Genomic DNA, 21,514 nt, shown 5'->3' on the forward strand with positions numbered 1-21,514 from the left:
GTTAAGCGCTCAAGCACTTTTAAGCAGATGTGCTTTAAAACTTCCCAGACTCATTAGGTTGGGCAGTGAGGTGTGGAGAGAGCTGTTGCTTAGCTCACGTAACCCAGCAAGTACCTTCAGAGCACACAATGTAACAGGATGAGATAGCTTTGAAACAGGATAAATGTACCTGGGTGGCTGCGAAACGAGCAAGAGCAAGAGGTGATAGGAGATGACAAAGCCTGCAGACACTTAGATGGAGAAGGAGCCCTAACAGGGTGGCTGGCAGAGCCGAGATGATACCATTTAGAGAAGCAGCAGAGGGGCTCGTTTTACATCTGAACCATTTCCAGTGTCATCAGCAACCATATAACGATGACAAACAGACGGATTCGATAGGAAAAAGAATGGAAGACAAAAGGTGAAATAATTCAGGGCATTTGGTGGGAATGAATCCTCCTCAAAAGAGAACAACAGTAATAACTCCGGGCTCTGCACTGCTAGTTCTTGAGATTACAGATTACAGCATTCAGGAAGAATTTTAAATATCCAGACATCTGCTGTGTGGCCCATCCAGGCACACCTGTATCAAAGGAAATTCTTCTGACAGAAAGAACAAGGAAGCTTTCCACCAAAAAAAAATCACCCAGCACAAAAAACTACCCCAGATTTCCCCTTTGCCAGCAGGGAGAAAGTCCAACTGAAAATAAGAAAACTAGTGAGAAATTGGTAACAGGGCTGAAAAACTTGGGAGTGACCTTTTTTGCAGTGGAGGGATGTATTTTCCATATGTTGGAGTACACGCAGTAACTCCACATTCCAGGGCAGCGCGTTGTGAGAGCAGAGAAACGCTGTCTTTGTACGAGCGGGTGCCCCACTCCCACAGCCTGAAACCCTGGCCACTTTCACGGTCAGAGCGAGCGTGGCGTGATGGAAGGTGGCGTTAAAATCTGAGCTCCATGCACAAATGGAGAAAGCACCTGGAAACAGACACCCCCACCCCTGCTGAGGAAGCGAGTCCTGACCAGACTGAGGCCCAAAAACATTAATCCTCTGGAAAACAGTAAGGAACCAGGAGTATCCAAGTCTGGTTTCACACGGGGCTTTTTGAAGGGGACAAGAAAACCAGAGAGGCGTTTACTGCAGAGAACAGGCTGGCATCCTGCTCCAGGGATGTGCTGTGACAAAGCTCCACAGCCAGGGAAGAAAACATACAGTTCATCCTGGAAAAAGAATGGCCAGCAAAGGCTGCGGGGTGAAATGAAGTTTGATTTCAGACATTCCAAAGCAGACCATTTGGTTGCAGAGCGAGAGCCAACGTGCCCCCAGTTCCCGGGAGCTTGTGTTCCGAGCTCCCCCTTGGCCCTCCCTTTCCAGCAGGAAGCAATCCAGTCTGGTGGGTCACCCACGCTCCCGACGCTCGCTGGCTCTCACCAAACGAAAGCATTTACAATGCTGGGGTGGTTTATTGAGAGGATTCCTAATTACAGCACGGTACCTGTTTAAGGCTCCACAGGGAATAAAGCCAAAGACTCGAACGTGATCAGAAGTAACTGCTGGAACTTTGAAACTGCCAGCACTGGGAGCCAGCGCTTGATGCATCACATCTGAAACAATCAGATAAATAGATCAGATCAAAATGTATGTGGAAAAATACCATGACTGCCAGGCTTTTGAATTCAATAACCAATTCTGCTGAAAGCTTTCCAAGGGAATTTAATAACGCTGTAAAAATGAAGTGTGGGTTACAAAAAGATGCATTTGTTTTCTGGGTAGTTTTGTCTCACCTCCTTGTACAGCCAGGCAACAACAGCTGGCCATTCTACAAGGGATAAGTGATGAGTTTTCATCTCTACCACTAATGCAACTTCCTTTTATCAGAACTTCATTTACAGGAAATTCCTTCTGACATAAATTAGGGCCACATGTTCTGATGGTGAAAATTAACACGATAATCACGGCTTCTGAACTTGAGTGTAACAGGGGAGATGGGAAATAACCGAGGCTGATCGCATTTCCCAGTAAGGTGGCTCAAAGGTAGAAAAAAACCCCACCATAAATTAACAACAGAATTCCCACCAGTATCTCACATGCCTGAGACTGAAAAGGCAGGAAAGCAGCCCAAACACACACATCTTCCCAGATTCTTTCCATTAGGTATTTAAAACCAAACCTCTGGTTCAATGTAACACCCCATTCATCTACGCAAAGTCTGAAAACAGAGGGATTCCCACCGGGATGGACAAGGGTCCTGCCACCCCCACCCAGTGTGAAGCATACAGGGTGGGTGCAAGTAAGAGAGGTGAAATCCCGGAGCTGGATCGGCACGCAAGGCTCGCAGGGATGAGGGCTTGTGGAACAAGAGCATCCAGCCACGACTCAGGGCCTGCAGAGGAGCAAGGAAAAAGCAGAAGTGTTTCAAGACACCAGCAGGGCAAGCGCTTCTGTTACCTGCACTGCTGTAGGACAGAAAAATCCCGGTCGTGGATCAGGGCCAGGCCTTGGAACAAAGCTGATCCTTGGAATAAACCTCTTCTCCTGCTGAACACATGCACGCTTAACCTGATGCTTGTGATTAATCCACTGGCCTCAGGGATTTAACTGTGGGTATCTGTGAGCACTGGCAGAAGTATTTGCAGAATTGTAGAAATTGGCAGGCATTGCCACCTGCAAGAAAAAGCTTTTGTTGCGGCTGGTGCCAAGCTCCATTCCAGTGCCTGGGTAAGCAAACACCAGTGAGCTTTACATCATCGGGCAGGCTGGGCCCCTAAAAACCCTCCCTATTTGTGATGCAGCCATTGATCTGCAGGAAAGCAGGGAGCTCTCCTCTAGAAGTGCACGTGACTTGACAAATACCGCTCCTGCTCGCTTGTGTGGAAAAGAAAACAAGAGCGGGGCTTTAATGTAACACCAAGGATCTCCGTCTAAAGGAAACTAGAATCATGCTATTTATTTTGTGGGTTTAAATTTTGCCAGACAGTGTTTTGAGTTACTCCAAGAGCAGGACATTTTTATTTATGGAATTCCCTTAATCCGTTATAAAAATCCTCTGAGCTAAACCAGCTTCCCAGTATCCAAATCTCTCAGATAACACAACTCACTCTGAAGATGTTTATTTACCAATAACCGTTCCTCCAGGCCAAGCTCACCACCAGTATCTTTATCCCTGGGATAATGCTAAGTCCCCCATCTGACAACCTTATTTCTCTTGGGGAATTACAAAGGCATGAATTCAGAAACACTTTTTGTTTCCATGACTTGCTCAAAGCACCTTTATCTTCCCAAGTTGCTGAATGAACCAATTATCAAGAGAATGTCACAAGAATGCACAAAAAAGGTTCCACCACCAAGGGCCACGCAGCTTTGCTGTACCAGAGGAAAGGCTGCCGGGAGAAAGGATGCGGATCTCCGATCCAGCCCGTTAAGCCGGTCCTCACAGCTGCCCGGCTCCGAACAGCAGCGGTGTGTGAACATCTCTGTGTTATCATCTACTTAGAGTCACAGAGGATCCACTAGTTCAGTGGCCAGATAAACGGAAGATTCTAGCTTCCGTCTTTTTCCCTTCTTTTTCTTCTGTTCATTCCAGAAACAATGTATACTGAAAAGCAAACTTGTCTGGGGACTATTTATTTTTCGCTAGAAAAATAAAGACATTTAGTAGAACTCCCGCTAACCCGTATCAGATGGTGAACAAGCAATTTAAGAGAGCTGGTGCAGATGGGAATTGCTGTCCATACACTGGCTAGATTACTCTGAAAATCAACATCTATTGTGAAATATCCTTGAAATCAACCAGTATTGTCACCTAGTTATTCCAAGGATGATGTAACAGGTCTTTGACAGATGGCTTTAAAGAGGATCAACCCAAACATGCTTTTTATTTTACAAGACTTTTATTCTGTTTCACAGATTTGACTATTACAGCAGTGAAATTATTACAAGTGACTCATAACATTTAGTTCCAAATAAAAGTAGAAAAACACAAAAACGATAAAGGAAAGTTAAATGAGATGTGATGTGTGGTAAATGTGTTTTAAGAGCACAGGAAAAGTATATAAAAATACATTAGGATCAAGAATTTTGCAGACAGGTTTTGATTCAGCTACAGTTTTGACACTACAGAATCACAGAGTCACAGAGTGGTTGAGGCTGGCAGGGACTTCTGGCCCAACCCCCCTGCTCAAGCAGGGCCACCCAGACCCAGCTGCCCAGGACCATGTCCAGGTGGCTTTTGAGTATCTCCAAGGATGGAGACTTCACAGCCTCCGTGGGCAACCTGTGCCAGTGCTCGGTCACCCTCCCGGTCACAAAGTGTTTGCTCGTGTTCAGAGGGACCCTCCCGTGTTTCAGTGTGCCTACTGCCTCTGGTCCTGGCACCGGGCACCACTGGAGAGAGCCTGGCTCTTTGCACCCACCCTTCAGGTATTTATAGACACGAATAAGGTCCCCTTGGAGCCTTCTCTCCTCCGGGCTAAGCAGTCCCAGCTCTCTCAGCCCTTCCTCATAGGAGAGATGTTCCAGTCCCCTAAGGATCTTCACCACCCTTTGCTGGACTCTCCCCGGTGTCCCTTCTCTACCGAGGAGCCCAGAACTGGACACAGCACTCCAGGTGTGGCCTCACCAGTGCTGAGCAGAGGAGAAGGATCCCGTCCCTCATCCTGTTGGCAATACTTTGTCTAAGGCAGCCCAGGAGACCGTTGGCCTTCTTTGCAGCAAGGTCTCATCGCTGGCTCATGGTCAGTTTGGTGTCCACAGGACACCTTTTCTGCCACGCTGGCTCCCAGCAGGTGCCCCAGCATACACTGGTGCACGGGGCTGTTCCCGCCCAGGTGCAGGACTGGGCACTTCTGCTTACTGAACTTCGTTACGTTCTTACCAACCCGCTTCTCCAGCCTGTCGAGCTCCCTCTGGCCGGCAGCATGAGCCTCGGGCATATCAGCCCCCTCCTGGTTTTGTGTCATCAGCAAACATCGAGGGTATGCTCTGCTCCATCATCTAGATCATGAATGAGGACTTGAACGAGGCTGGATCCAGTACTGACCCCTGGGGTGCTCTGCTAGTTTTACTGGCTTCTAACTAGACTTCACGCCACTGATCACCGCCTCTGTGCCCAACCATTCAGCCAGTTTTCAACCCACCTCACTGCTCATCCAGCCCGTCGACCGACAGCTGGTTTATGATGATCCTTTGGACAGCGTCAAAGGCCATCCTGAAGTTCAGTATCTGCTGATCTCCCCTCACCTACAAGGTGAGTCTACAAGATCAGTATCAGATCTGAGAACAATATCTGCTGTTCTCCCCTCACCTACAAGGCCAGTCATCTGCTGTAGAAGTTTATCAAGTTGGCCAACCACATCCCTGTGGTGAAGCCATGCTGGCTGCTCATGAAGAATTGTTTGTCATTTGTGCAACTGGAAATGGTTTCCAGGATTAGCTGCTCCGTCACCTTCCCAGGGACTGAGGTGAGGCTGATGAGCCCATAGTTCCATAGCTCCCTGTGCCCTCCTTCTTGCCCTTCTTGAAGACAGGAGTGACATTTGCTTTACTCCAGTCTTCAGGCACTTTTCCCAGTCATCACGATCGATCAAAGATTATTGAGACTGGCCTTGCAATGACATGTGCCAGCTCCCCCAGCACCTGTGGGTGCATCACTTCAAGGCCCAGTTTGCTCAAGTATTCCCTGACCTGACCCTCTTCCACCGAGGGCACACCTCCCTTACTCCCACCTTTCCCCCTGGTCTGTGGAACCCGGGGTTCCCCAAGGCCAGTTTTGCTAGTAAAGACTGAGGCAAAGGCAACATCTGGTATTTCAGCCTCTTCCATGTCCTGTGTAACCAGCTTCCCTGTCTTGTTGAGAAGTGGGGCCACATTTTCCCAGTTCTCCTTTTGTCACCTATGTTCTTATAGAAGCTCTTCCTGTCATCTTTGACACTGCTGGCTGAATTCCATTCTGCTTGGGCTTTAGCTTTCCTAATGTCAGCCCTGGATGCTCAGACAACCTTTCCATGGCCCTCCCAGGTTTCCCGTCCTGGCTTACACCCTCTGTACGCTTCCTTTTTGTGTCTGAGTTCAGCTAGAAGTTCTCTCTTCATCCACACAGGCTTCCTGGCATTTTTGCCCGACTTCCTGCTCATTGGAATGGAACTCTCTTGAGCTTGGAGGACACGATTCTTGAATACTAACTGGCTTTCTCAGGCACCTCTTCCCTCCAGGGTCTTACCCCACCGGACTCTTCCAAGCAGATCTCTGAAGAGGCCACAGTCTGCTCTCCTGAAGTCCGGGATTGTGAGCTTGCTTTCCATCCTCCTTCCTGCCCTCAGGATCCCGAACTCCACCATCTCATGGTCACTGCAGCCAGAGCTGCCTTGGATCTTCACATGCCCAACGAGCCCCGGCTTGGTGGTGAGTACGATGAGGTCCAGCACAGCACCTCCCTTTGTTGGCTCCTCTGTGGAGAAGGAATTTATCATCAATCCACTCAAGGAACCTCCTGGATTGCTTATGTCATTGCAGATGTTGGGGTGGCTGAATTCCGCCGTGAGGACCAGGGCCTGTGAATTCAAACCTGAGGTTGCCCGCCTCTGTCTGTAGAGGACCTGATCCTCTCGCTCTTCCTGGTGGGGTGGCCTATAGCAGACACCCGCTGTAATGTCACCTTTACCTGTCCTCTATTTAATCCTAACCCATAAGCTCTCAGTCAGCTCCTCATCCACCCCCAGGAGAGCTCCACACACTCTAGATGCTCTCTCACAAAAAGGGCAACTGCTGTTCCTCGTTCTCCCATCCTGTCCTTCCCAAGGAGCCTAGAAAGCCTACCACTTCAAAAGCACAGTATGCTGAAAACTGTTAATTAGAAAGGTGATAAATCCAAGAGTATATAAAAGGCAAAAATGAAACAGAAAAATGAAAGGAGGATGTGTGTGTTTGTGTGTGTGTGAAGTCTATTTTATGGCAAACTTCCAGTCCTTTGGCCACTATAAAGCAAAGTCAGTGGATTTCATATAAATTCTCTGTATAAAGGAATGTCTATGAACTGTGTACAATATGGCCCAGAATAAACATCTCATTATCAGGCTAATAGAGCTCCTCACAGAGGAAAAGAAGGTGCTTACGTCATGGTTTCATCTTCCCAATATAATACTGTCCGGAATTGGACTAGTGCCCCAAAATACCATTTTAGGAACAACGCGAATTCCTTTAATGGAAAGGAAATGCAGTAACCCGCCGACGCTGCAGAAGCAGGGTGCTGGCCATGGCCTCACTACTGCACACTTGCTTTAAAGTTCGTGTGGTTGATTGGCAGGGGGTGAGCCTCTGTGTTGAACACCCAGTCGTCCAGGGACAGCACGTCATCTTCACAGAACAGAAGATAGAGGTACCTGGAGCCACAGGGCAAGGGCGGGCAGGGAGAAAATGGACACAAAGGGAAATTAAAGGAAACCCAGGTGGGACTCCGAGCCTGCACAAGCAAGCGTCATCAGCAGGACTGCGATGGGAGCTGCCATTGCCCTCAGCTGCCACGGTTTACGGTGACACATTTCCCGACTCCCTGCCTCACTCTCCCGCTGGAAACTATCCCCCCTGGCGCAAAGGTGGCAAAACGGGGTGGGCATCTGCGCTCAGCCACACCACAAACACTAGCTCACGCTACCAGCAAAGGCAGACCTGCACCAAGGGGCACCAAATTCAGGCTGTAGTCGCACCTCCTCTGCATGCAGGACATTAACCTGGCAGAGGAGATGGCTCTCTCTTAAACCATCAGAGCTAAATTCAAGGGAGCTTAGCAGTCAGAGCCTCCCACTTAGAGCAGCTCTACATCACAGGAACAGGCTTTAAATCCAGCACATCAGCAGAAACCTCCAGAGTGCCAATGACAGCAGTGGTTCTACAGGAGGAAACTACTAAAGCTTTGCAGCACCCATACCCTTGCCCAGTTTTTGCCACGGAGGATAAGACTTTCCCCTTATTATTAGTGACTTATTAAGCAGACCAGAGTGCTGATGCTTCAAAAATTCTGCTACCCTGAAAGGCCTCTATGATACCAGACTTACTTCAGAGTCTCTGCGAGGAAAAAACTCTGTTGCATGTTGTCATGGGTTGGGGATGTGATGTAAACGTCTCGGATGCCAGAAAAACCAGCTTCTACTCTACAATGTTTTTCCAGGGCCTGAAAAAGGAAAAGAAATCTCAGTAACACGCTGTAGCATGGAGTAACTCATTAATCATCATCAGTTGCGTTACAAGTCAGCTTTACAAATCAAATTCCAGGTGTGTAGTAGCCTCTGTCTTTCACTGAAGAGTGTGGTGATCACTCCAGACTCTGGGAATAAAGCTAGTTCGAATGAAACAGCAAGAGAAACGTAAACCACCTAAGTTAGTTGACTGATTGACCCTGACATTACACAAATAGCAAAAACGCTCTCAAGTGGCAACTGTAGCCGTTTGTGGAGCCTCTTTTACAGGGCAGCAGCCAAATGACAGTTCTGCCACTGAGATGCAGGCCCTACTAGGACGTGGGGCAGCAGCCAACATATAAATTCTCTGTATAAAGAAATGTCTATGAACTGTGTACAATATGGCCCAGAATAAACATCATTGCCTGAGCTCGAAGGAGGTGGGGGACTTCCTGGCTGGGAGGTCTTTGTGGGCAGAAGACAAGACAAAGGGCAAAGGCAGGTTTGCTGGTTTTCCCTGTCCAACTATGAACCAGTGGGTTCTGAGCAGTCCAGATACTTCAAATAGAAGGTTGACTCCTTTTTGCAAAGGACTGTTACATTAATAGCAGGTTTCACTGTCTGCAGCGCTCCTCTCCGTAAACAACCACTGTTTTGATTGACTGATTGATTTTAGCATAGGGAGAAGAAAACATTCACCATGCCTCAACAGAGACGCCGCACTAAACCGAGCTATTTTGTGTATTCCTGCCCCATTGCTAATGTGTCTGAGTGTCTGACACAATTTAAATAATTTCTGCTCTTTTTATTGACCGAAGGAAAGATTTTTGTAAGCATCCAGCAGCCTGTAAGAGTTACTACTGCAAATTTTCCAACCATACCTTCACAACCTCCCAGCCCCACTGCCTGTACTTGGGATCGTGTGTCAGCCGCCACATGTACATGTAGCTTTCCACCACTTCTGGACGTAGGATGTAATAGCGCTCGCTGAGTCTGGTCGCCATGGCTTCCGTTCCAGCATCAAAACGAAAGGCTTCGGGGCCGAGTTTGGTATCTAGACAAAACCACACACACACGCAGTGATGAGTCTGAGGAGAATGCAAACAGACTGTCCGGGTGTTTTTACGCCGCTCAGGCTGCCAACATTTAGCTAAGGCTTGCGTGAGGTCAGACGAGCGTATCAGTCATGCTTGTGTGTCAGATCCATCTCACAGCTGATGTCAAAATCGGGGCAACTCCCAAGAGTGCATGGGCTGTGCCCACTGCCGCTCCAGCTGCTGCTCACTCCGTGGTATGCCTGGGTCCTATCCAGGTGAGTGAGGATAAAGTGTTTCTGAGGGTGGATACAACTGACAAAACACAGACTCGGACCAGGTTCGAGCGTGAAGAGGGCATGTACAGATCTCCCCCATGTCCCAGCACTTTTTTGCTGTGCTGTGCTCCTAGGAGCTGCACTGTCCTTGACCCTGAGAGCAGAGTTCATCACTGAAGACAAACTCAAGAACCCAGATGAGAAAAGAACAGAGGGGCAAGATTCTGTTGTAAAGCCTCAAAGAAAAAAACACATTCAAAGGAAAATCTAGCCACGCAGCTGACCCTGCTGTCCTAGAGATACTGGTACGCTGCTCCCAGGCAGGGGGTTTGTTTCACAATTATCAGCCCACCAGACCGAGCCATTTCACCTGCGCTGTGGCAGGGAGGCTGATAAGAAGTGCTACCTGGGGCCGGCAATCACATCTTCTGCCTTTCCTTCTGGTCCACTTCTTTGAGAAGAAGACATCAGGAGGATGGGGAAGGCTTAAGCAATTTCACTGATATGTTATAGATCAAATGTTTGATCAAGGTCAAACAGTACTTTGGTCTTTTTGAGCCTCCCTTACATGAGAATCTCCATCTCTTGGAAGCATTAGCTAGCACTCAACCCCCACCTACTCCAACACCAACCCTCTCCCTATTCGAAAAACAGGGACACTGAGCACAGAGGTTGCTTATTAACATGCCACAAGGTTTCTCTTGCTGCACCCACGTGTCTACCACATGGCTGTGTTTCAGGGAGTCATTTTATTTCTCTAAATATTTTGCACACCTTCCCTGGGCCCTCCTGTCTGTTTGGGGACCTAACAGTGTTTGCTAGCTGGACTGTTTGCTGAGAGCCAGAGTGACATGCACAGACATTCTCTGCAAAACAATGAGCTGGCTGAAATGACAGCACCGTAACCAGTGCGGGCAGGCTTGCTCCTGTCCTTTCTATGCTGATGGATACTGCTGAAGGTGAAAATTTGCTCCAGGCACTCACAACCAGAGGGTTATTAGTTCGGGTGGCTTGTTTTTAGTTCTGTAAGTGCTGCGGGGGAAAAAAAAAGTTATTTGAAAACATCATTTCAGGCTAGCTTGAAGTTTATTGGGCAAACATGCTGGACACCAGCTGCCAATATGGGCTGGCTAATGTGGTGATGGTGTGAAACAGTTTTTGGGAACAGTTAGTGCAGACAGACCTGTGCTTGATAGGGTCCCGGCAAGCAGACTGCTGCTTCACTGCCTGCAGTCTCAGAAGAGCTACAGAGATGCCTACAAAGAAAGGAGCGGTGTCCACAGCAAGCTCATCTTGCTGAAAGCCCTGCAGGCAGAGAACTAACCCCAGCCTCTCATTCATCACCAGTCACTGCTCTCCCAAAGCGCCGACTGATCACACTGGGTGGCGAAACAAATTTTACTGGACTTGTGAAACAGAAAGACTTAGCCAGCCTCTGCTGAGACAGCCAGGAGAGGCTGAGTAACTTCATTTTTTTTGGTTCCTACCGACAGCTGCAGTCTCCCAACACTCTCCTGTTGGGCTTCTCAGCTGCTTTGCTCCATATGGTGGGACACCTTGCAATTAATCTCTGCTAATCTCCCCTTCTTGTCTGCGAAGGGATGTGAAAGGATAGGCTCAAACTCGAGTCTTGCTGGGAGAAGGCTAGCTCTGCGGCTGGCAGGCGGGACCAGGATCCAGCTCTGCGTTCATTTCCCAGCTCTGCCACAGAAGCTCACATCTGCCTGTCCCTCCGCTCCAGCTGTCTGCCATGTAAAACATGCTGCTTTCTCTTCTAGGTATCTCCAAAAAGACAAGAGAGACATACACAGGGATGCAGGGGCTGCTGACCCACAAACCCCACTGCCACCCGAAAGCTGAGTCTCCTACGGCTGTAGGTGACCCCTTACTAACACTTTCTACGCAGCCCACAGGTTTACCTGAGCGTGCATAAGACTCGTGACATGTGTTTGTTATTTCTGCAGCCAGATCCATGTAATGTTGCTTCCTCTGCTCTCCAGCGTGCTCGGCTCCAAGCGCTATCATGCCCCCCGAGAAGCAAGCCAAGTGGCCCATTTTGTGATCCAAGATGCCACCTCTCCATTCAGCAATGTAGGTCAATCCTCCAGCAGACTTTTTGACCAAATGCTTTTCTATTGCCTAAAGGGATGAAAGCCAGGATTTCAAGATACTTCATGGACAGCAAGTATAACTTCCTACACATTTCAAGATGCTTAGTGGACAGGAGTGAATACCAAGGAAACTGAAAGATCGAAGACATTTTTCCTGGAACATTCTGATGAACAGTGTCCCCCACCAAAAATACAGAGCGGCAACCTGCTCCTTACCTCTAGTGCATCGTTGTACATCTTTTTAGCTTCAGAGTCTTTCTTGTCTGACATCAGCCAAGATTTGAGGAGATATTCGTAAAAGCTGTCCCCAAGCCCCCCAATGGAGACGTGGTCTGTAGTGGGAAAGTCAGAAAGGAACTTCAGGTTCATGATATACAGTCAGCAGTTCCTTTACAAAGAGCAAACAACCATGTCCTATTTAACGCCCTTGTTCTCTCCTTCCTTTTTCCAGCTTCCTGGGGAAAGCTTGCAGCATTTCTTTTTCAAACAAGGATGAAAGGTGGAAAGCGCAATCAGAAGAAAAATGTTCTGTCATTTTAAAAAGCATGAGTATCCCTTACCAAACCTATTCAGAAGTCTTCTTTTGCAACAGTTATTTCTACTGCAACTTAAAGAAGCTTCCCATTCATGAAGCAATCATCACAAATCTCAGCCTAATAAACCAAAAGCAGTGGCAGGTATTGATAGATCTCTGCTTATATGAAGCCACTGAGCGGCTGCCTCCCTGCCTCAGGAGAGGGAGGATGCCTGTTGGATCAACGCACAGCTGCCAGCAAGGGGCTGCTGTAGGGACCTCTTGAGCGTGCCATTTGTATTCCTAGCTCATGGTGGGACTCTGTGCCCTGGGGAAGGCTGGTGTTGTTGGCGTATTGAAATGATAAAGTCAGGTACAAGGATGTGCACTGAATATTTTCTTCTGCAGAAATCGGATTTTCAAGGCTATCTGTTCAGAGTACACAATGCTATGACCTTACAGGAGGATGCTAAAGAATTGCACTGCGAAATGGGCATGACAGCTGCAGGTTTCTGCCTGGGGGGAACTGCTGGATGGATTTATATTTTTAAACTATACCACAGGGGGAAAAGCAGCATTCATTCTTTCAAACGGCCAAGTATTCCACTTTTTTTAGAAGAACAAGACAAATTACCCACCATGGACTGAACCATCCCTGTTAATTAACAGTGTCCACCTCTGTGTCTGCACACATCCTCATTTTAAATGTAAGCAGATACGGCAGGGTTTTCAGAGTTAGCTGTTCAGATTTTTATTTTCCCTTTCACTGTACACATATAAAGTCCTGAGGCTTATTCTAAATGCTAAATCCTACCAACAGATCAACAGCCATGCATTTTCCCGACCTGAAGAGCAAATATCCCTGATACAGTGTGTCCAATGATCCACAGAATAATCCATAGCAAAACAATGAGATTAGATGCATGAATTCAGGAAAAAAGAGGACAGACTATTTGCAAACACCGGCTGCACAGCCTGTCTTTAAAGAGGAGCTCTGTGATCCTAAGTGTGTCATTCATAAAATCACCAAAGCAGGAGCTCTGGTGCGTAATTGCTTTCCATATGGCATCAGCTTTGCCAGCATTTGCCTCCTAGGCACTTTGCATAAACAAATCTCTTATTTCAGCAGGGGACTGTGCTTTAATTTTCTAAAGGTAACAACTGCACTCAGAAGAGGTGCAGCACTGCCTCTTCATTTAGAAGATCTGCTCATTCAGCCAGGTCAAAGATACACCTTTTAAGAAAATCACAGCAATTCCAAGAAAAACAGCTTCCTGCAAAGAGCTTTAATAAGCAGAGAGAAAATGAGAGCCTGGCATCTACAGGGAACATCTCTGTGGCAGGCTGCAGCTGCCTCCCTACTTTGGTCCTAATCTATTTCTCACCAGCAGTATTGGAGACACAGAAGAGGCTGATCAGTCTTTTCCCTCACTGGAATACGGATTCAGACTGCAAGGTCGTATTATGAGCAACTGCCACAAACAGCCTGTGCCATGAGTTGCCCTCGTGACGTGAAAAGTCTAGGAGAGAGGTTATCTCTAGTCCTTGGGCATAAATCAGCCTATCCCAGAACAAGTAATCAGAAGCTACTTTTAATAAGCTCTGAGAACCAGCAACAGGCCACTCTATACGTCAGCAAGGGGTGGGAGCAGGTCAGTACAAAGAAGTAAAATTTGCAGACATAAATAGAATGAAATTAGTGGCAGAAGAGCTGAATACTGAGTATCAAGCTGAGTATTTTAACCATCTGAATTAAGAGCACAGTTTCCCAAAGATTCCATAATGTTCAGTTATGGCAACAGACAGGCACTTCTCTCAGCACCAATGAATAGGCAGAACTAATGCTTGTGTCTGGTAAAATGTGCACTTTGGCTGCCAGTTGGAAATAACTTAAAGAAAATGGCATCTCAGGGGTGCAGTAAGGGGACAGGAGATTAGCTTTTCAAGTGGAACATATTGCAACAATTCTGCAGAGACAAATGCAGAGGGGAAGCTGAACTGCTTACAAAGGGATTAGATAATTTTGAAGATCAATTAACGGGACAAACACAGAAGACTATCTTCCTTCCTCATGGCAGCAAAGGACAGCTCTGGTTTAACGGGACAACTGCAACTATCCAAGATGCTTTGTTGGGACACCTTTGAAGCCAAGCCCTGTTGATTGCCATCAGAGGTGCTGATGTGGCAGTTAAAGGTCAAGGATTGCTCACAGCTAGAGCTCTCTCACTGTCTCAGATGATGGCAGCCATGCAATTGTCTGTCAGTTACAATCAGAGCTATTAATACAGTAGTTAGAAAGGTCTGGAGTGATCTAGCAGAGCAGACAGGGCAACAAGACACAGGGACAGCAGGTAATGAAACGACTCAAAGAAAACTGCTTAAACAATGTGAATGTAATCCACTGACAGGTTAAGAACAGCTTCTGCAAAAAGAGACTTTTCTTTTCTGGGACAGACAAACACGAAATCCAGCAGCCCTCCCTTTCCAAAACAAGCAAATCCTTAACAGAGTGGAAAGTTGAGGTCAGAGGTCTAGGGCACAGCAGCAGAAGTAGCCTCTCGTGTTCCTACCAGAGGGCAAGCTTCTGCCCTTTGGTGGCACAAAAAGATGGGTCCGGTCTCTGGGTAAGGAAGTGGTTGCGTGCATGAAGCAGGAAAGCATATAATCTTTTCTTGGATACACTGCTTCTAGTATTTCCTTTTTTTTTTTTTTTTTTTTTTTTAATCCCAAGCTCCTTCCTGGTTATTGTACCTCTTTCATATCAGAGCAGTATCTATTTAATGCCCAGGTCTTCAGTGCTGGCTTCCTGATGGAAGAAAAGAATACATACTTGTCTCACCCTTCTTGCACCAAATTGCACTGTGCAGAGGTACCATGGTAACAGGTACACACACGCACACAAGAGAATGCGTCCCTAGATCCTAGGGGGATCCAAGACTCTGCAAGCCCTCTGCCTCTCCAGGTGGTTCCTCACTTGCTGCAGCACACTCGGGAAGTAAATCACATCACAGTTCTGCTCACAGCCTTCAGGGGCAACTCCCAAGTAGATCTGTGGGCTATGTGATGACTGCAGGATGAGGTCTTAAAAAGATGTGCTGATTTCTAATATCTGTGTGCTGAACCATGTACCATTATCCTCCCCTGTGCAAGAGGCCCTAATTCTCTCTGGAGGTGAGACACTCAGCTGGAAACAAGGCTGATGGAATAAGTGTGCAATTACTACATTGCTTCTTACAAATCGGGTTGCATTATCTAATCACATGTATAACAGGCTGCCTGACAAGACATTTTCTTGGCTTGCTTCTCTGACAGTTGCTATGCTTCCTAAAGAATAATGGAAAGACTGAAATGCTCCAGGCAGGACTCCGAACGCACAGTGATACCTACGCTGCACCCAGTTCCCTGTCACTGGGCTGAGAAAGTTAGGATAAAGGCCCTGCGGCTTCTCAACTCTGTTCAGGACTTTGCGGATGTTCATCACCTAGGAGAGATGAGAGACAAGAACTATGTTACTTCTTCGCTGAAAAAGCGGACGGTTTTGCACTGTCACTGAGAACTCTGTAATTCATCAGTGCTGATCCCTGGCTGAACAAGAACAGCAGCCTGTAACGTCGTGAATCATCATGCAAGCAGAACCCAACGACATTGCTCTCCAGTGAGAGGTCTTTGAGCTAGACTCCTCAGCACAATCTTTATCCAGCTCTGTGGGATTTTAGAAACTATTCTAAAAACCCTGCAAAGGCCCCAGTTCAGCAGTGGAAGCAGTTTGCCAACAGTGGTCCAGAAGCAATCCCGAGGATTTGGGATCTGGGTGGAAATGTATGAGATGTGGAGGGTGATTTTTTTCCATGATCCAAAGGGAAAGGAGTGGCAGGGATGAGTGACTCACACAGTACTTAAATTCACCATGTGGTCACTTAACATGATGAATTGGGGCCTTTAATTTCAACAACAGACAGCTCCTTTAATATGCTAGAACAGCCATACTTATTCTCTAAAACCTCCCTTGGTTTCACCCCCATTAAATCCAATAGGCCTTTCCCATAAGGGACAAAGTTAAATGGTATGCAGCATAAATATTCTATTATAACCTACAGAGCAGCTAATGCACTCTAAACCTTTTATAAAATTAGACAGTTTGTACGCCAAAAGCTGGCTACAGACTTAAGTTGGTTGCTTCCAAGTAAGTCGTCAGGCTGCATAATATTTACTGAAGTTTAATAGCATGGCATATTAATGACAAGTTTGAATAAAAGACACAGATGGACTTTATTCTTCCTAAAATCACACAAGTCCCATGCTGCAAGTTAATGAGTTGATCTGTTCCTCTGAAGTAATTTCCCCCAGGAAGGGGTGTTTGAGCCCACATCATCCTACGTTTCTTCTCTCAGAGGGCGTTCGGATGAATTCAATACATGTTCTGTGACACATCAGGCACGCTCAGCTGAGGAGAATCCATTAGAAAGGTTCTGCCCTTACCCCTCTATGGGCTTAGGAGGCAAAGAGGAAAACATGTTAGGCTGGGGACAGAGGCTTGACCCTGGCTCAGAATACCTCAGTTTGAACCTGAAGTGTGGATGCAATCGTAGTTTTTAACAGTGCATCTTCTTGCCCTTGTGTTTTCAGTGCTCACCTCTCCCCCCACTGCCTCTGCATTTCCTTTGCGCACATTTTCTTTCCATACCACTGTTCCCTTCACTGGTCTTTTCTCAGCTCCACCTTCCCCTGAGCAATTTATCATTATCACTGTCCTCAAGAATCTTTAGCTTGTCTCCTTTATTTCAAGTCACCAGTCTATCTTCCCTACAGAAAAGTCTCCTGGATTTCTAGTTTTACTTCACCCTTTGCTTTTCTCTCCCGCTCACCCTTCTGAGACATTCCTCTTGCCAATCCCACCCTTACTGCTTTCCACACACTTCATCCTACTCTCCGTTTTACTTTCCTAGCTTCTTCCTTCTCTTTCTTCCCGTCTCTTCTCCAGATTCTCTTCTTGCTTCGCAACCGACAGATCTGCAGTGGACATATCCTGGAAAAGTATCGTTTTGAGCTTTTTATCGGCAATCCTAGTAGCACCGTCTGCTTTCAGCCCACCGTGGGGCTCTGGACAGGCCCCATTTCCTCTGGCCTCATGGGGGCAGTTTGGATTCTAACTGGAATAATTTGTCTCCCTCAAAGCTGATTCCTCAGGGACGTGCAGCGAAAGCTAATGACCTACTGGTATACAACAGCATATCTATTAAGTTGCTCTCACATGCGTTACAAGATCACTTGTGGAAAAAAAAAAGCTCAAGGTAATGTATAATATTAATAGATTTTCAGTTACAGGTTACACAAAAGGAATCCAATATGTCAACTGTCAGGCCTTTCCTACACGAGAAACCTCAGCAGAAATCTTGCTGGCTGGAGCATAACATTTAATGCCTGTTTAGTGTAAAAAGGTCTGTAAGTACAAGGCACTACTATTAGGATATCAGAATTAACAATTATCTTTGCAGTCTGCATCCAACAGATGGTTTCATTTCGGCTGTGTCCTTGTCTGAGTAAGTTTTTGCTAAAGCTTCAGATGACTGAGACATCGGGAAAAACGTCCCCATCTCCCCGGTGGCTGCAGGTGATGGAAAGGCACGTGGAGGGGCTACAGCAAATGTCAACGGCCAAAGAAAACACTGGGGTAGACGCCTTCCAAGGCCTGTGGGTATGACAGATCTCTAACAAGAGCTCACTGTGACCTTTTCAGTGAGCTGCTCTGAGGCCTGTGACCTCTGCAGCCTGCAAAGCACAGGTTTCTGAACCTGTGGTCCCACTCTGGAAGGTTTCTCCTTCCAGAGTTGTACTGGTATCGGGGAGAAGGACCACCTTGCTGCCACGTTGTCTGCTGCAGGCAGACCCCAGGAGTATGAAGAGACCAATTCACTAAAGACCAGGATGGGAAGTACTTGCCTTTTCTGCAAACACTGGGTTGCCAGAGAGCTCCGAGAGGTGCAGGAATTCCAAGTGCAAGGTACCAAATTCTGCTAAGATGCTGCTTCCAGCGGATGCCCAACCCCAACTCCAACTCATGCCACTGCAAGGAAAGAAAAGACAGCCTTCACTGCCAGGAAAACACAGCCAAAGCCTGAGGTCCCCCCCTGCCCCAGTGCAGATCCTGCCTTTGTTACGTGCCTACAGTGCACACCCAGGTCTCAGCAGAGGCTGTGTAAAGGATGTGCACAGATTTTTAGGACTCTCACACAAAACAGTTCTAGTAGGACGGAGCAGTAGTTCTACAGGTAATTGTTTAGGATAGGGAAACACGCAGACTGCACATATTGGGAAACTGCGTTTTTTGTGGGAGAGTAATCCCTTCCAAACAGACCAGCTGAAAGCAAACTTTGGAAGAACACCAACAACCTGCCCTGCACAAGACACTTTGGGATAACATATGTCTGTAAGTGGCTTGAGCAGAACGCCCATGACTTTTAATGTCCCACAAGTCCAACAAGGCCGCTGTTTTATGCAGAATCCACACTGTCCCGAAGCACCTTGTTTCAACAAGATCTCACACTCTTTGTGTGTACACCGACACTGACATTCCCCCTGTAGGCTTGCTTGCAGGGGGATAAAACGTACAGCAACACCAGTGCTAGGGGAAAGATGCCACTGGCCAAACCTGACTGCAAGGAAAAGCCATGGGGAATCTTAACATCTTCACGGGACAAACCTGGCTCTGAAAACACCCCACTGGTGCTCATCTCGTGTGCCTTGCAAGAACTGGAGGGCCAGCATAAAACTACAGAAGGTGGTAAACACTGTCTGAAGAAGCCAATCATACAAAGTGCCTCCACCCCTACTTTGGACGTACCGGAATCCCTTCTCAGTTTCTGTTTGTCTTCCCTCACCCTGCCAAATCCATGCAAAGAGAGAAATAAGCACTGAAGCAAAGCAAGGAGTCAGTTCTGGGGATGAGGAGGGCATCACCTCTCCCTTAAATCTGAAAGAAAACTAATCAAAGGACATGGGAGTGCAAAGGCTCCTCCAAGCACCAACAGCCTCACCCTTGGATTTGCTTTTACATTCAACCACTTCTTGTATCGCACTGCTACAGATCACAGCTCCGCACACCTCTGCCATCTACACAGACATGGGAACGTCCTACGCCCTCCAGCCTTGCTCCCAAACCAGCCTCTGCAGGTGCTGGCCCAGGGATGCTTGGCTGAGCCATCTCAGAAGTGACGCGGCTTTGATTTTCCTATCTTTTTGCCAGCGCTGTTTGCGGTCGATACCAGTGAGGGAACAGGTTTCCAGTACTGGGGGGGTGGGGGTAACACTAGATGGCGCCGGAAAGCTTGCCTATTAGAAGAAAAGGGTTTCTGTTGTTTACAAGAGGCTAAAACTAACGATTTTTCTGAGGAGGGGGAAAAAAACCCCAAAAGTTTCCCCTCCGTGTGATATACGGAAAACCATTTCAGGTCCAGAGCTGTTTGTTTCGCCTCCAGACAAAAAGAGCCATTAGATAAGCAATATGTTCATGCTGTTTCAAATTGCTCAGTCACTGCCAGACGTCAGCCTTCCCTGCAAACTGTCAGGAGGCTGTACCGCCAGCTTTTTGCGTTGGAAAACACTGTATGCGGCTAAACCGGGTACCCCAATAACACCGAGTGTTTACGGCAGAAGCCTCCCTGCGCAGGCAGAAAGGTCCTCCAGTGCGCCCAGGTTCACGTTGGCATTAATTTAATACTGCACCGGACTTACCTGCTGAACCTGGCAGCAGCCGGCGCCGGGATGGGTGTGCTAAACAACCCCACGGTGTTCTCATATTTATAAAGAGTCAACTCCTCTTTCTTTATTTACTGCACTGAAGGGACACTGTAACAAAACGACCTCACAAACAGAAACTGCCTTCTGAGCTAGCTCAAATGAGGAGGGCTCCGTAGCAGCCAAATGGGGCCGTGTTTGTTGTGACAGTGGCTAATGTGGGGTCACAGCGGCTGACACAACCCTCCCCCGGGAACTTCCATCCCAAACATGCAGCCAGGCTCTGCCTGCAAGGACTGTGTTGTTGGGATCCCAAACCCTGGGTTACAAATCACAGTAAAATTCAAGAAGCGGTGGTCTGGAGGAAACAAGAGTACGTCTGCAATGTGTCCCCGGGTTAAAGAGCAGCCTGAAATGACCCCCTGCAGGAAAACATTTTTTCAGCATTACAAACTGGACAAACAGGGCCTTCACAGCTGTCCTGTTTTATAACATCTTGGAGAAAGCTACCATTAAAAGGACCTTGGTCTTCAAGACAAAAGAAAATGCCCACAGCTCTTCCCCTCCCCCAGATAAACGCATCTTCTTTAAGCGCTGTCTAATGCAAGCACGGACTGAAGTTTTCTCTTCTTCCCTCACTGAGATTCAAAGCAGCAAAAAGGTGCCAAGTCAAGAGAGAGACCAGGAGAGGATGATGAGGAAAAATCTGGAGGTGCACAGGTTTTGGGGAGATGTGCAGGAAAGCTGGGGCCAGGGACCTGGCACAGGAGGCACCGGGAGAGAAATCACAGTGCAACACACAGGCAGAGCACAGAGCAGCAGCTTGAGAAGACAATGTACTCTAGGACCTGGCAGACAACGTGGCAGTTGGACCAGCAGGATGGAAAACAAGCCTGTGTGAGAGATGATACAGCGCCTGTGTGAAAACAAAGGCCACAGGGAAGCACATCAGCGGAGAGGGGACACAAGAGGAAAAGGTGGTGTGAGGCAATAGGAAGAGATAAAGCCAGCTGGCTACGGGAAGAGCTGGGCCGGGGGTGGGTGTCTTTGTATTTTAGGTCCTCAAAAATGTATACGTAGAATTGACTCAATGCCAGCTTGTGTTTCAAATTTCTGAATGTCATTCTTAACCCACCCCCCAAAGCTACCACCAACAAAAGCCTACACACGCTGCAAGAGTCTCCTCCTTTTGAGATGATGAGGTCTCTCTGGAATTAGCACGTCCCTGCAAAAGCAGAACTGGAGAGAGAATTCTTTCTTGCAAAACTCTTCTGGGCTTTGTTTTGGCCCTGACATTTGGGTCAGCATGCCCTCACTGCATCACCTTACTCTCCTCTGCTCCCACTTCTACACGCTATCGCACACTGAGTAACTCCCTTCCCCTTCAGGTTTATCGCCTTTGGCTGTTCATCATGTTCCTGCAGTAGTCAAGACTACAGATTTAGCTCGTTTTATCCTCGCTCCTAAATCAATTGATACTCCGAGCCCTCACAGCAGTTTCAGGGCCCTGAAGCCAGAGCTCAAGCCAGTAGTACAGGTTCTGGATTGTAGGTTCAGTGTTATTTTGATTTTCTTTGCTTTTAGTCAAGGTAATCAGCAATACATTTTGGGAATGTCTAGGCAGACACAGTCCGTTTCAATTGTCTTCACAAAGGGCAGGGGAGGGTTTGGCATTTCTGTGAAAGGTTAG

General features: G+C 47.5%; 1 protein-coding gene across 2 annotated transcripts in view; it reads right to left on the reverse strand.

The window, feature by feature from the left end:
* Positions 1-3,838: 3,838 nt before the first annotated feature.
* Positions 3,839-21,514, reverse strand: part of MAN1C1 (mannosidase alpha class 1C member 1) — a 69,177-nt gene continuing 51,501 nt past the window's right edge. For both annotated transcript variants that reach the window (XM_080380976.1, XM_080380977.1), the window contains exons 7-13: positions 18,031-18,154; positions 15,478-15,571; positions 11,793-11,908; positions 11,385-11,604; positions 9,035-9,207; positions 8,031-8,146; positions 3,839-7,358 (exon numbers count right to left, since the gene is read on the reverse strand). In XM_080380976.1, coding sequence (XP_080237102.1) covers positions 7,241-7,358; positions 8,031-8,146; positions 9,035-9,207; positions 11,385-11,604; positions 11,793-11,908; positions 15,478-15,571; positions 18,031-18,154 — 961 coding nt within the window. In that variant the 3' untranslated portion in view covers positions 3,839-7,240. The remainder of the gene's footprint in view (positions 7,359-8,030; positions 8,147-9,034; positions 9,208-11,384; positions 11,605-11,792; positions 11,909-15,477; positions 15,572-18,030; positions 18,155-21,514) is intronic.

The sequence above is a fragment of the Falco punctatus genome, assembly GCF_963210335.1.
Source record: "Falco punctatus genome assembly, chromosome: 3".
NCBI lineage: Eukaryota > Metazoa > Chordata > Aves > Falconiformes > Falconidae > Falco > Falco punctatus.